The 13,938-nt window shown below is 45.2% G+C and overlaps 1 protein-coding gene across 12 annotated transcripts in view; it reads right to left on the bottom strand.

Moving 5' to 3' along the window:
* The window catches only part of lama2 (laminin, alpha 2), a 166,862-nt gene that overhangs the window by 130,928 nt on the left and 21,996 nt on the right, over window positions 1–13,938 (bottom strand). For all 12 annotated transcript variants that reach the window (XM_055884711.1, XM_055884714.1, XM_055884712.1 and 9 more), the window contains exons 2-4: window positions 10,065–10,235; window positions 6,888–7,000; window positions 149–391 (exon numbers count right to left, since the gene is read on the bottom strand). In XM_055884711.1, the coding sequence (XP_055740686.1) occupies window positions 149–391; window positions 6,888–7,000; window positions 10,065–10,235 (527 nt within the window). The remainder of the gene's footprint in view (window positions 1–148; window positions 392–6,887; window positions 7,001–10,064; window positions 10,236–13,938) is intronic.

Raw genomic sequence — 13,938 nt, 5'->3', positions numbered from 1 at the left:
CCTTGTGCATTTTTATTGAAATTGAATTTCAGTTTGAAGTGTTCAACAAACAATCATATTTACTATAGAAACAAGTCCCTGTAGCTGTTACGCCACAGCTGACCCCTACGGCCTTTCAGTGACCCTACTCTGACACCTGACCCCTCACCTCTCCATTCTCCAGGGGTTGGATTTTGGAGTAGAAAGAGGTGCAGATGACCTCGTCGTCGCGTGTGTAGGATGGCGGTCCGGTGCGGGGAAGGATGTTGAAGCGAGTGAGGCACTCTGTGTCTGTGATGGCATAGTACTGCCAGGGGGTAAAGGTCACCCCATCCAGGGAACGCTCCAGCACCCAGTTACCTGGCCTGGGGGAGTTGGCAGCTTTCAGAATCATATAGGCTATCTGGAACACCTGGTAGGGCAGAAACAAGAGTGTTACAGCAGTATATTTCAGACATAACTCAGGAGCTTAGCTTACAATAATGAACTGAATCTTGACAGTCCTCCCTTTGCGTCTCGTGAAGTAATTGAAGAAGTTTCATATTCAGGTTAAGAAAACACTTTCGATAGACACCGTGACACGTTCCTAGACAAGGGTAAGTCAGATCGGTGAGGTTTGATGGGAAAACCGGAGACACTAAAATAATGAATCCTGTCAGGGAGCAGGGTCAAGAGTGTGCCTCAGGTGTTTATCATTAGGAAATCTCCACTCCTGTACAAGATTCACTACAACATGGAGTCCCTTCTTTGAAGTTTCCAATGAAACAGCACATGTATTCCCGTGCTTCAGTCTTTTCAGCTATTCAGCACTGGAGGAACTGAGGGCAGATCAGCTTTGGCTGTCTCTGTATGTAGCAGGACAGAGCTAAAGTTACATCTACAGTACTATGCCCTCGAAGGCCACATTTGAATTTCATCAAACAGTAAATGCAACACTTTGACAGCTCCTCAAGAAAGACAATGAGCACAGGGGCAAGGCAACATTCCACCTTGCTTGACAAAAACAAAAAAAACACAGCTATTTTGTCATTGACTTCTTCAAGTTAATATGTCTCCCATCCTGGGAGAATGACTCGACATCAAAAATGACTCACAGTTTGCCTCTTTCATCTACAGTAGATAACGGTGTAGCGTTTCAACGTTTACAATAGAGAGAGCGCCACTCAACCCGGCATTCATCCCGTTCACTGAAACCCAATAGGATTCTGCCCAGGTAGCAGGGTAAATCCCACAAAGCCTCTTTGTTCCTTTGATTCAGATGAAGCAGGAAGACAGGAAGGCTGGTGGATGTTGTCCTCACACAGCATAAGGGGGATGTAGGGGGGATGTTTACCTAAATGTGATGATTCAAGTGTAGAGTGGAGTCTGGAGGGAAAGAGAAACGAGAGCTCTTCAGTGCTCGACAAGTGTTGGAGTCGCGACCTGACCGTGTGGATTACAGGCCAGGGACAGTTTAGAGCTAGAAGTCCAATGACATCATTGGCAATAGTGTCAACACCTGCTCTGCTGTGATTCTTTGCCCCTACTGGCTAAGTTCTGGGTAATTTTAAACACGGATAAAAATCAGCAGATTTGGGATATATTTGTTTGTTTGCACATATTTCTTTGTGTTTGTTTTGATCAAAGTTAAGTCAGAAGAGATTTGCTGTTCCTGAAAATCTGCAGTCGCTATAAAGAATATTAATGTAGAGCACAAGTCGTACATGACAAGGTGAGAGCACTAGTGTCTATAGTAGTAAAGGAAAAGTTAAATTTGGAAAACAACACAATAGAATGGCCAGGTCTTGGGTTCAGTGATAGATAACCTGTAAACATCAACCATTTAAATTGCTCTGCCAAATTAAAGCACAGAACTTAGATAACCTACCTACCTACGCTCAATCATCTATTTTCCACGTATCACAGGAAGTGATAAAGAATGTCCGTCAAACACTCTCTTTGATTACTTTGAAATAAGGCCTATGACTCCAGAGAATTCGAGAGTCAATATCTATAGGTCCATTTTTATTTTAATCCACAACTATGTAGGCTACCTCTCTGAGCTCCAGCTATAGATAAAGCCAGGTCACATCACTGTCATTCTCAACTGGAGGCTGAGGTGCCAGAGGTCTATGGTGTGGCCTTGTTTTGTGTGCCCTTAAGTGTTGAGAATAATCCTTGCGGTATGTCGCTGACGCCCGCTTCATATTATATTTCACAAGTCGAGCACCACTCACTGACAAACACCTCCATGTCTATGAATAGCATACCAAGCTAAAGTATCTGTCATGTATGTCATTAATCATCAGCTGTCATATAGAATATAATTCAAACATGCTCAAATGTCCTGTATATGAACAACACGTGTTATTTTCTCTGACTTAGACATGTAGCATGATCAAAGTAGTAAAGTCTATGTGGATGTTTCATTTTCCATAGTTATGCTCCTGTTCAGATCCCCCTCTGTGTCTGTTCTAAAGTCTTGGGAGCATTGAACTAATAACTGATTGGACCACGTCAGTCAAACTGGGAAAAAATGATTTACAATTTTCCGTCTCATCAAAAAGTGGCCAAGACACACACACACACACACACACACACACACACACACACACACACACACACACACACACACACACACACACACACACACACACACACACACACACACACACACACACAGCCCCCTCCGGCAGGTAGCCTACTGGTTAGTGCGTTGGGCCAGTAACTGAAAGGTGGCTGGATTGAATCCCCGGGCTGACAAGGTAAATATCTGTCGTTCTTCCCTTGAGCAAGGCAGTTAACCCTCTGTTCCCCCGGGCGCCCGAAGATGTGGATGTCGATTAAGGCAGCCCCCCGCACCTCTCTGATACAGAGGGGTTGGGTTCAATGCGGAAGACACATTTCAGTTGAATACATTCAGTTGTACAACTGACTAGGTATCCCCCTTTCCCTTTCCCATCAGTGTCAGTCATTATTCCGATTTCCACTCCATAACGAGGGGGGAAAGTAGAGCACTGATGTCACGGGCAATAACGATACGTTCACACACATCATCGACAGCGCCAACAGCACAGACTCATTTATCGCAGGAGATGACAGCAAGCATGGTGACTGGCCGCCAGGGAAATGCGCCTGAATGGAGCGCAAATAGGATTCCATTTTAAAGGGCACTGATGGCGAGAACACTTTGCATACAGGGCCATGGGTAAAGCTAGCTCAACCATGAGAGAAGGAGTGACAGAACTTAATAGGTAATTGTTCCTTGCCACTGTGGTTCCAAGCTACTGCTTAGCACTTTGTGACAAATGTTGTTAAAAAGACCATAAAGGCTAAAGACAAATACTGTAGTTTGTTGGGTGTTCACTGTTGGCGTCAGTATACATCAATTAATTTATTCTCAATACATTTCTACTGCATACAACTACTGATTAATTGTTCTTCATGGTGAAATAGCAATATCATAACCTTGGTATATAACCCTCAATATGCCATTACATCTAATTAGTCGAACAGATGGTTTTGCTGAAAGAAAAAGAAAAAAGCAATTTTCCAAGATGTGTTATCTCGGGAATTGTTTACTGTTCATGTTGTAAGAGAGAAATGAATATACCATTTTTACTTAAAACCAAACTCCCTAATCTGCCAAACAGTTTGAGCTGGGACAATATGTGTAGTTAAAGTAATTCCATCACCACGGTGACAGGCCGGATAGAGATGAGTGATGGGCCAGTTCCCATTAGCATGGAAAAAATGGCTGCCTATGCACTTCTCGGTGTCAGATTTCAATCGCTAATTAAACACAGGCAGGTATGATTTATGAACGCTTGATGACCTCAGTGAGACTCTGTCTGCATACTTACCACTCAGATACAATATTTGGGTCACTTTCACATGTTTATTATGTACAGTACATTAAATAAATTAAATATAAGCTATACTTTATTTTAGCTCCTATTACAAATTCAGTCTTTGGTTGATGCTTACAGTCTTAGAAAAAAAGGGTTCCTAAAGAGTTCTTTGGCTGTCCCCATAGGAGAACCATTTATAGTTCCAGTTAAAAACATTTTGGTTCCAGGTAGAACCCTTGTGGGTTCCATGTAGAACCCTCTGTGGAAAGGGTTCTTCTACATGTAACCAAACGGATTCTACCTGTAACCATAAAGGGGTCTTCAGAGGGTTCTCCTAGGGGGACAACCAAAGAAACCTTTTAGGTTCTAGATAGCACCTTTTTTTCTAAGAGTGTATTCCTGGTTGAATAACCAATGATGGGCTCACTGTATTGGAGCCAGCGAGGAGATTAAAAAATATATATATATTGATCCCCTTCATCCTTCTTGGATTTTTTTTTATTTCAGTGTCTCAACTTTGTATCATTGTATATTTAATTCAGCAGTGTGAGTGACATGGTCATTAATTCCGGATTGACCCTGCTCTGGTCTCTTGTGTAATATGACAGGCTGATATTAATGAAGGAGATGTGCTTGCATCTCTATTTCCTGGAAGGGAGAGACCGACACAGACTGGGACCCTTCGCCTGGGTCTACAGAGAGCCACCCTCTGAACCTAAGCATAATAACTCAGCCAGGGACAAACTCCCACGAATCACCAGCCGCGGAGGCCCTAGGAGCGGAGCAACGTCTTCACGCTCACCCTTGATCATATCCGAGGCCTTGGGAGGAAGCTGAGTTACTGTACCACCTACAAAACTAATCACAATCTAGCCTCAGGATCCCCTCTTCCCTGATTCCTCTCTCTCTCTTCCACCCTCACACACACACACACACGCACGCACACATGCACACACACACACGCCGCCAGCGCTTGAACCCAGAACCCAGAGAGACCCAGCACACTGCTGAACTTTATTAACGGCGAGTCTCCATTGAGTTGAATCATTTCCTGTTGTAGGTCAACAGTAGAGGAGTCATTACAGACGCTCTGATAGTCAGAGATATAAGGTATACCATGGCAGTACAGTCTCCTACAGAACACACAATCTTGAAGGAGGAAATCAGCAGCCCAGACACCCTCTCAAATGGGCCAATTTAAATAGTGCTTTGTGGGCATAAATGCAACTACCTTCATGCTACGGTTCCTCTAGGGTTAATCTCAAATTGTTCTAAGGATGGCTGCACTCTTCTCACTGCAACGGAAATATTATATTGAGCAAGTGAGCAAAGTGAAAAAAATATCAATTTTAGAAAGTAATAGCTATAGTGTCAGTGCCCAAGAAATTTGTATTGTATTTGTATTAAACTTTTTATTTTTTCAGAAATTGACTGAGGGAACAAAACTGATGTTGGTGGGAAGCAGAAGCACAATTCCTCTGGTAGGATGCAGTAGTACATTCCTCTGGTAGGATGCAGTAGCACAATTCCTCTGGTAGGATGCAGTAGTACAATTCCTCTGGTAGGATGCAGTAGTACATTTCATCTGGTAGGATGCAGTAGTACAATTCCTCTGGTAGGATGCAGTAGTACAACTCCTCTGGTAGGATGCAGTAGTACATTTCATCTGGTAGGATTCAGTAGTACAATTCATCTGGTAGGATGCAGTAGTACATTTCATCTGGTAGGATGCAGTAGTACAATTCATCTGGTAGGATGCAGTAGTACAACTCCTCTGGTAGGATGCAGTAGTACAACTCCTCTGGTAGGATGCAGTAGTATAATTCCTCTGGTGGGATGCAGTAGGAAAAATCCTCTGGTAGGATGCAGTAGCACAATTCCTCTGGTAGGATGCAGTAGTACATTTCTCTGGTAGGATGCAGTAGTACATTCCTCTGGTAGGATGCAGTAATACAATTCCTCTGGTGGGAAGCAGTAGTACAATTCCTCTGGTAGGATGCAGTAGTACATTTAATCTGGTAGGATGCAGTAGTACAATTCATCTGGTAGGATGCAGTAGCACAATTCCTCTGGTAGGATGCAGTAGTACATTTCATCTGGTAGCATTCAGTAGTACAATTCATCTGGTAGGATGCAGTAGAAAAACTCCTCTGGTAGGATGCAGTAGTACAATTCCTCTGGTAGGATGCAGTAGTACATTCCTCTGGTAGAATGCAGTAGTACAACTCCTCTGGTAGGATGCAGTAGTACATTCCTCTGGTAGAATGCAGTAGTACAATTCATCTGGTAGGATTCATTAGTACAATTCCTCTGGTAGGATGCAGTAGTACAATTCCTCTGGTAGGATGCAGTAGTACAATTCCTCTGGTAGGATGCAGTAGTACAATTCATCTGGTAGGATGCAGTAGTACAATTCATCTGGTAGGATGCAGTAGTACAATTCCTCTGGTAGGATGCAGTAGTACAATTCATCTGGTAGGATGCAGTAGTACAATTCATCTGGTAGGATGCAGTAGTACAATTCATCTGGTAGGATGCAGTAGTACAATTCCTCTGGTAGGATGCAGTAGTACAATTCCTCTGGTAGGATGCAGTAGTACAATTCCTCTGGTAGGATGCAGTAGTACATTTCCTCTCCTTTGAGAGATTGAAATCCATGCCAGTCTTTTCAGACAGTTCAAGCCAGGGGTTTTCACAGAGGTCAACTACAACCCTCTTCCACGTCAGGCCACCTGTGCATCTCACATGACGAGTTACACATAACATCTCATAGCCAGTCTTCAGCCAGCATATTTACACATACTCTTTCCAAACCAGACTAAACAAACGTGTGAGAACGTGAAACCCCAGACAAGTGTCACATCAGGCTGCCAAGTGCATTACACTGTTGACTGTGACTTGGCTGAGAGTGGCTTTACAGTTCCAATGGGGTTTACAGTTAGCCTGGTCCCAGATCTGTTTGTGCTGTCTTGCCATCTCTTATGATTATTGTCATGCCAGGCAACAAACACATGAGTTGGCTATACACCACAAACAGATCTGGGACCAGGCTAGTTTAGTATCACCCTCATCTCCTACCTGCTGTAAGTCCAGAGTGACTGTGACGTAATGGTAGTCCATGCCGTTCTTAATGCTGGGGCTCTGCCACCATCTGTTAGTTCCATCGATGGCATATTCAATCGGGTGGCGCTCTAGGAATAAAAATGAAATGAAAGAAAGCATTATGCTTCAGGAGATAAGCAGTGTTTGAAGATAGGAGATATGAGTTGCATGTGACTGCTGGATATCAGATGATTGAGCACTGTCAATCATAGGCTACTTATTTTCGGACATTTCCGTGCTAGTTAGAAACCATGGCAACAGCAAGGATTCTGCTAATGAATAATAATGAATAAGCGTTGCTTATGGAGGCCCCCCCCCCCCCCCCCCCCCACTGTCTCTGTGAACTACTCCCCACTCATTATCATGTACAGACAGAAACTGCCTTTCAAAACCTCTTTATCTTGGCAAATGAAATGTTAAATGCTTTTAAATACCACTTTATCGACCTCCAAAGAGTTGTCCTCCTCTGTATAGTGTTTGAAGATCTCTGAACCAAGAAGAGTGATTTTCAAGGAACAGTAAAAACATTCAAATGTGGTGCTTAGAAAAGACTGGAACTGTACACATCTTAAGGTACTTTAAGATTTACTGCATCAGAAAATCAGTCTATTCGTTATGCATAATTTCCTAATCAGAAAAAGATAATTAAAGTTGCCCTCTTGATTAAGCAGTTTAATAGTTTTCCTACCATTTATGAGAGAAATAATTCATTTAAATCATTCCCAATTGGTTCACAATCAAGTTTCCCTTTCAAAAGAATTGTCTCTAATTAGAAGTTATGCTAATCACTGTCACCTTAATTCTTACATGTACGCGTTGAAGGGCATTCCTATGACATTTCAGCGAAGATTAGGAGCCACACAATGGTTTGGTTTCAATGGGAATTAAAGAACAAGTCAAGTGATTCATTGGCTGCTGTACAGACTAGTGGCAGAAATGGCAAGACATTTGTAACAGTCATCACCAGAAGACTTGCAACAGGTGAAAGCACAGATGTTATTATAAGGCTTGTGAATCTCCTTCTAAGATGTGTATATTTTTGCATGGCTACTTGCTCACCAGGCACACAGCTGTAAGATGTGGATGGGTAAAATATGGACTCAAACATTGTCTCTCTCTCTTGGTAAAACAAAGAAACTAATGGCATACTAATATGGTGGGAATGTACAGTATTTCATATCACGAGTGCCCACCATGACAGGCTAAATGTGAATGAACAAAAAAGACCGTATACCAGAAAAATGAAAGACCCATTATTGAACGGTGAGACAAGATAAATGATGACGAGTCCATTTCTTCTTCTCTTTATCTTCAAGACAGGAAGTCCTCTTCGCCGGTAATTGTCCACTAAAAGCATTTACAGTACCCTCGCGCTTTGATTCAAATTACTGGGAGTGAATAGTAATGACCTCTCTGAGAGACTTGTCTAATTACTGAACAAGGTCGGCCTGTGTTTGTCTGTCTGTCTCGCAGGCCGATCAGTCTCTCTGATATCTGTGCTGCCTGCGCCCTGGACTCTCACATATGCTGCTCAGCTGGTACATGGAGCTCTGGGACGCGCCCCAAATGGCACTTTATTCCCTACATAGTGCATTAGCTGTGGGCCCTTTAAGGCTGAGTCAGGATTACACTCAGTGGCCAGTTCATCTAGTACTGGGTCAGCCCCCCCTTTGCCTCCAGAACAGCCTGAATTCTTTGGGGCATAGAAACGTTGCTCAATTGGCATCAAGGGACCTAACGTGTGCCAGGAAAAAATGCCCCACACCATTACACCACTGCCACCAGCCTGTACCATTGACACCAGACAGGATGGGACCATGGACTCATGCTGCTAATTCCAAAGCCTGAATCTGCCATCAGCATGACACAACAAGAACCGGGATTCGTCTAACCAGGCAATGTTTTTCCACTCCTGAGCCGTCCAGTGTTGGTAAACGTGTGTCCACTGTTGCCGCTTCTTCTTGTTTTTAGCTGATAGGAGTGGAACCCGGCGTGGTCGTCTGCTGTAATGGCCCATCCGTGACAAGGACCGACGGGTTGTGCGTTCCGAGATGCCGTTCTGCACACCACCGTTGTACTGCGATGTTATTCACCTGTTTGTGGCCCGCCTGTTCGCTTGTATGATTCTTGCCATTCTCCTTTGACCTCTCATCAACAAGCTGTTTTCGCCCACAGCACTGCCGCTGACTGGATGTTTTTTGTTTGTAACACCATTCTCAGTAAACCCTAGACACTGTTGTGCGTGTTAAGCCCAGGAGGCCGTCTGTTTCTGAGATACTGGAACCGGTGCGCCTGGCACAGACAATCATACCACGCTCAAAGTCGCTTAGGTCACCCGTTTTGCCCATTCTAACGTTCAATTGAAGAGTAACGGAATGCCTCGATGCCTGTCTGCCTACTTTATATAGCAAGCCACGTGACTCACTGTCTGTAGGAATACAAAAGATTCGTAAACGGGGTGATGTACCTAATAAACTGGCCTCTGAGTGTATCTTTAAGCAATAAGGCCCAAGGGGGTGTGGTAAATGGCCAATATACCACGGCTAAGGACTGTTCTTACGTACGACGCAATGCGGAGTGCCTGAATACAGCCCTTAGCATTGGTATGTTTGTCATACTTTCATCCAATCAGCATTCAGGGCTCGAACCACCCCGTTTATAATTGTATGTATCTTTGCACAGTTTACACCCACACCAGTTTGTCTTAGGTGAATCTCTCAGTCAGATAGGCTGTGAGTTTTAATTACCAGCAAAAGTGCCTGTCAGAAGATGAAGCATGGCTTCTATCTGTGTACACAGCCCATTGTTGTGATTAACACAGGAAGATGTGTCCTCTGTTAGATAGTGAGATATGCTCACAAACGCAGGCTGTGTTACCAGACCACAAGTCAGAGCTCTTCAAAAGTCCCTCCTCAGCAATCTCAGGCCATGTATACTTCATAGGCTGAGCCCATTGATTTTGGAATGGATAAATGATGAGGAGCAGTGATGCACTTTGATGAGAGCAATGTGCAGATGGTTTCTCTAAATCCTTGCTGAATGTGGTATACAGTACTCCACACTCCTAGTCCTACAATGTGAATCATGCTGATACAATACAAAGTAGAGGTGTACTGTAATATGCAGTAGGTACGGTATAATATTGATAGTTACCAAATTGCCTCTCGCTGTTGTTGTTACAGATACGGCACTGGGTGTTCCTGACTTGCAGTCCGGGGACGTGCTCCACCAGTTTGCAGTACATCTCTGGTCCTGTCTCTCCACAGGTAGCGTTGCTGCTGATATCTGCCATAGAGGCCAGGTTCAGCACCGCTGGGAACAGACCTGAGGGAAGAGGATCGGGAAACATAAGGTACTTAATACTATACAATTAACATACTGTACATCTCGCTGATATATAAACAATACAAGGTTGTCTGACCAATTCTTTTTTTGTTGTGACAGGTCTGACTCAGAGGAGAGTGAGACTCAACCGGTATGAGATCATAGAGTAGAGCCACGGTCCATCAGGTTTATACCCACAGTCTCCCCTAGCTCACGATCCTGTAGAGGAGGGAGGGACAGCATCCTTCATACATACAGAACTGTTGATTTCAAGCAATGGCAGAAATAGGACACCAATGGTACATATCTGGCAATGGTAGGAATAGCTGAGATGTCACTTCACAATCAGGGCTGGTGTTTGATCTCTCTCTGCCCCTCCATCAGAAAACAGACATAAACAGACAACAGTTTCCGGTTTAAAATGAAATACTGTACAGAGCTGTTGGTTCAGAAGAGCTTCAATGGGAACGTAAATAACAACTGTCCATGGGGGATCAGATAAAAAGGAGCTGTATGTGTCCTCAGTTCTGAGAGAAGGAGAGAGAGAGAGAGAGAGAGAGAGAGAGAGAGAGAGAGAGAGAGAGAGAGAGAGAGAGAGAGAGAGAGAGAGAGAGAGAGAGAGAGGGAGAGAGAGAGAGACAGAGAGAGAGAGAGAGAGAGAGAGACAGAGAGAGAGAGACAGAGAGAGAGAGAGAGAGAGAGAGAGACAGAGAGAGAGAGAGAGAGAGAGAGAGAGGGGAGAGAGAGAGAGAGAGAGACAGAGAGAGAGAGAGACAGGAGAGAGAGAGGAGAGAGAGAGAGAGGGAGAGAGAGACAGAGAGAGAGAGGGAGAGAGAGAGAGAGAGAGAGGGAGAGAGAGAGAGAGACACACACAGAGAGAGAGAGACAGAGAGAGAGAGAGACAGAGAGAGAGAGACAGAGAGAGAGAGAGACAGAGAGAGAGAGACAGAGAGAGAGACAGAGAGAGAGAGAGAGGGAGAGAGAGAGAGAGAGAGAGAGAAGAGAGAGAGAGAGAGAGAGAGAGAGAGAGAGAAGAGACACACAGAGAGAGAGAGAGAGAGACAGAGAGAGAGAGAGAGACGAGAGACAGAGAGGAGAGAGAGGACAGAGAGAGAGAGAGAGAGAGACAGAGAGAGAGAGAAGAGAGGAGAGGAGAGAGAGAAGAGAGAGGAGAGAGAGAGAGAGAGAGAGAGAGAGAGAGAGAGAGAGAGACAGAGACACAGAGAGAGAGAGAGAGGGGGGGGGGGGGGGGGGGGGGGATCTCATCACGTGCTGAGCCCATGTTGCCCCCTTGTTCTGTTATGGCTCTGGATGGGAAGGAAACACTGACTGAGTGTATCAAAGACTGGGCCCATTGCTCTGAAATGGCTCCCAGCTGTTCCTCCAGATGTCCAGGCCAAATGAACTGTGAAGAACATCTGAAAACTGCAGAACATTTTGTTTTACGGATGCCTATGAGGAACTCTGTGGCGCGATAGCACTGACATTCACCAGCTGATGAAGGTCTAAGAACACTGGCCTAACTGTTAAAAGTCAAATATTTCGTATATATTTTAATTTCACTTTCCATCTAGGAACTGAATATACATTCCTACATTCCGCCTCACCCAATGTGGTACGGACCTGCTATTTTTTTTTTTATACTTTAGAACCGTAACCCCAAGCTGAAGCTAGCCAGATAACTAGCTACTAGCTAGTAGTCAGTTAGCCACTGCTGCGGTCTTCACCCTCAACTCGGACACAGCCAGCTTCAATACCGGGCCAATACATACCAGTCTGCAAGCGCGATATCAACCGAGAGCATATAGGACTGCTTTTTCTCTACCACATCACCGGATTCCTGACGCAAGCTCTGGACAATTACACCGTATCATCACAGCTAGCTAGCTGCAACCGAGTGGCTACTACTGGCTAACACCTCTGTCCCGAAGCAAGCACCAGTTAGCCTTGAGCTAGCCTCGAGCTAGGCCCATCTGCCGGCTAGCTGCAAGCGCGATATCAACCCAGAGCATATAGGACGGCTTTCTCTCTACCACATCACCGGATTCCTGACGCAAGCTCTGGACAATTACACCGTATCATCACAGCTAGCTAGCTGCAACCGAGTGGCTACTACTGGCTAACACCACTGTCCCGAAGCAAGCACCAGTTAGCCTTGAGCTAGCCTCGAGCTAGGCCCATCTGCCGGCTAGCTGAAGAGCTAGCGCTAGCGCCACTGCGCCAGACCCCCTCCGTCTGAGCAGACCACCCCCCGGGCTACTAACTTTATACGCCGCGTGCTAGCTTAGTGGAGGCCTCCTCTGCTCCATCTACGGCTGCCCCCTGGACACTATGATCACTTGGCTACATAGCTGATGCATGCTTGACTGTCCATTAATTCACGGTACTCCATTCTGTTTATTTGTGCTTTACCTGTCGGCTCTGTACTTTAACTCAGGATCTGTGTGTAGTTAATCCGACCCTCTCTGCCTAGTCGTCGCCATTTTTACCTGTTGTTGCTGTGTTAGACTAACACCCTGTTATTGCTGCTGTTATCTTACCTGTTGTTTTAGCTAGCTCTCCCAATCAAGACCTGCAATCACTTTATGCCTTATTGTATGTCTCTCTCAAATATCAATATGCCTTGCATACTGTTGTTCAGGCTAGTTTTCATTATCATTGTTTTGGTTTGCAATGGACCCTGTAGTTCCACTCTCCGTACCTCTGATACCCCCTTTGTCCCACCCCCCACACATGCGGTGACCTCACCCATTGAGACCAGCATGTCCAGAGATACAACCTCTCTTATCATCACCCAGTGCCTGGGCTTGCCTCCGCTGTACCCGCGCCCCTCCATACCCCTGTCTGCACATTATGCCCAGAATCTATTCTACCACGCCCATAAATCTGCTCCTTTTATTCTTTGTCCCCAACGCTCTAGGCGACCAGTTTTGATAGCCTTTAGCCGCACCCTCATCCTACTACTCCTCTGTTCCTCGGGTGATGTGGAGGTAAACCCAGGCCCTGCATGTCCCCAGTCACCCTCATTTGTTGACTTCTGCGATCGAAAAAGCCTTGGCCTCATGCATGTCAACATCAGAAGCCTCCTCCCTAAGTTTGCCTTACTCACCGCTTTAGCACACTCTGCCAATCCTGATGTCCTTGCCGTGTCCGAATCCTGGCTTAGGAAGGCCACCAAAAATTCTGAGATTTCCATACCCAACTATAACACTTTCCGTCAAGATAGAACTGCCAAAGGGGGAGGAGTTGCAATCTACTGCAGAGATAGCCTGCAAAGTTCTGTCATACTTTCCAGGTCTATGCCCAAACAGTTCGAACTTCTAATTTTAAAAATTAATCTCTCCAGAAATAAGTCTCTCACTGTTGCCGCCTGCTACCGACCCCCCTCAGCTCCCAGCTGTGCCCTGGACACCATCTGTGAATTGATCGCTCCCCATCTAGCTTCAGAGTTTGTTCTGTTAGGTGACCTAAACTGGGATATGCTTAACACCCCGGCAGTCCTACAATCCAAGCTTGATGCCCTCAATCTCACACAAATCATCAAGGAACCCACCAGGTACAACCCTAAATCCGTAAACATGGGCACCCTAATAGACATTATCCTGACCAACCTGCCCTCCAAATACACCTCTGCTGTCTTCAATCAAGATCTCAGCGATCACTGCCTCATTGCCTGTATCCGCCACGGGTCCGCGGTCAAACG

This window comes from Salvelinus fontinalis, chromosome 27 (genome assembly GCF_029448725.1).
Source record: "Salvelinus fontinalis isolate EN_2023a chromosome 27, ASM2944872v1, whole genome shotgun sequence".
Classification (NCBI taxonomy): domain Eukaryota; kingdom Metazoa; phylum Chordata; class Actinopteri; order Salmoniformes; family Salmonidae; genus Salvelinus; species Salvelinus fontinalis.
This window is presented reverse-complemented; position numbering and strand designations above follow the sequence as displayed.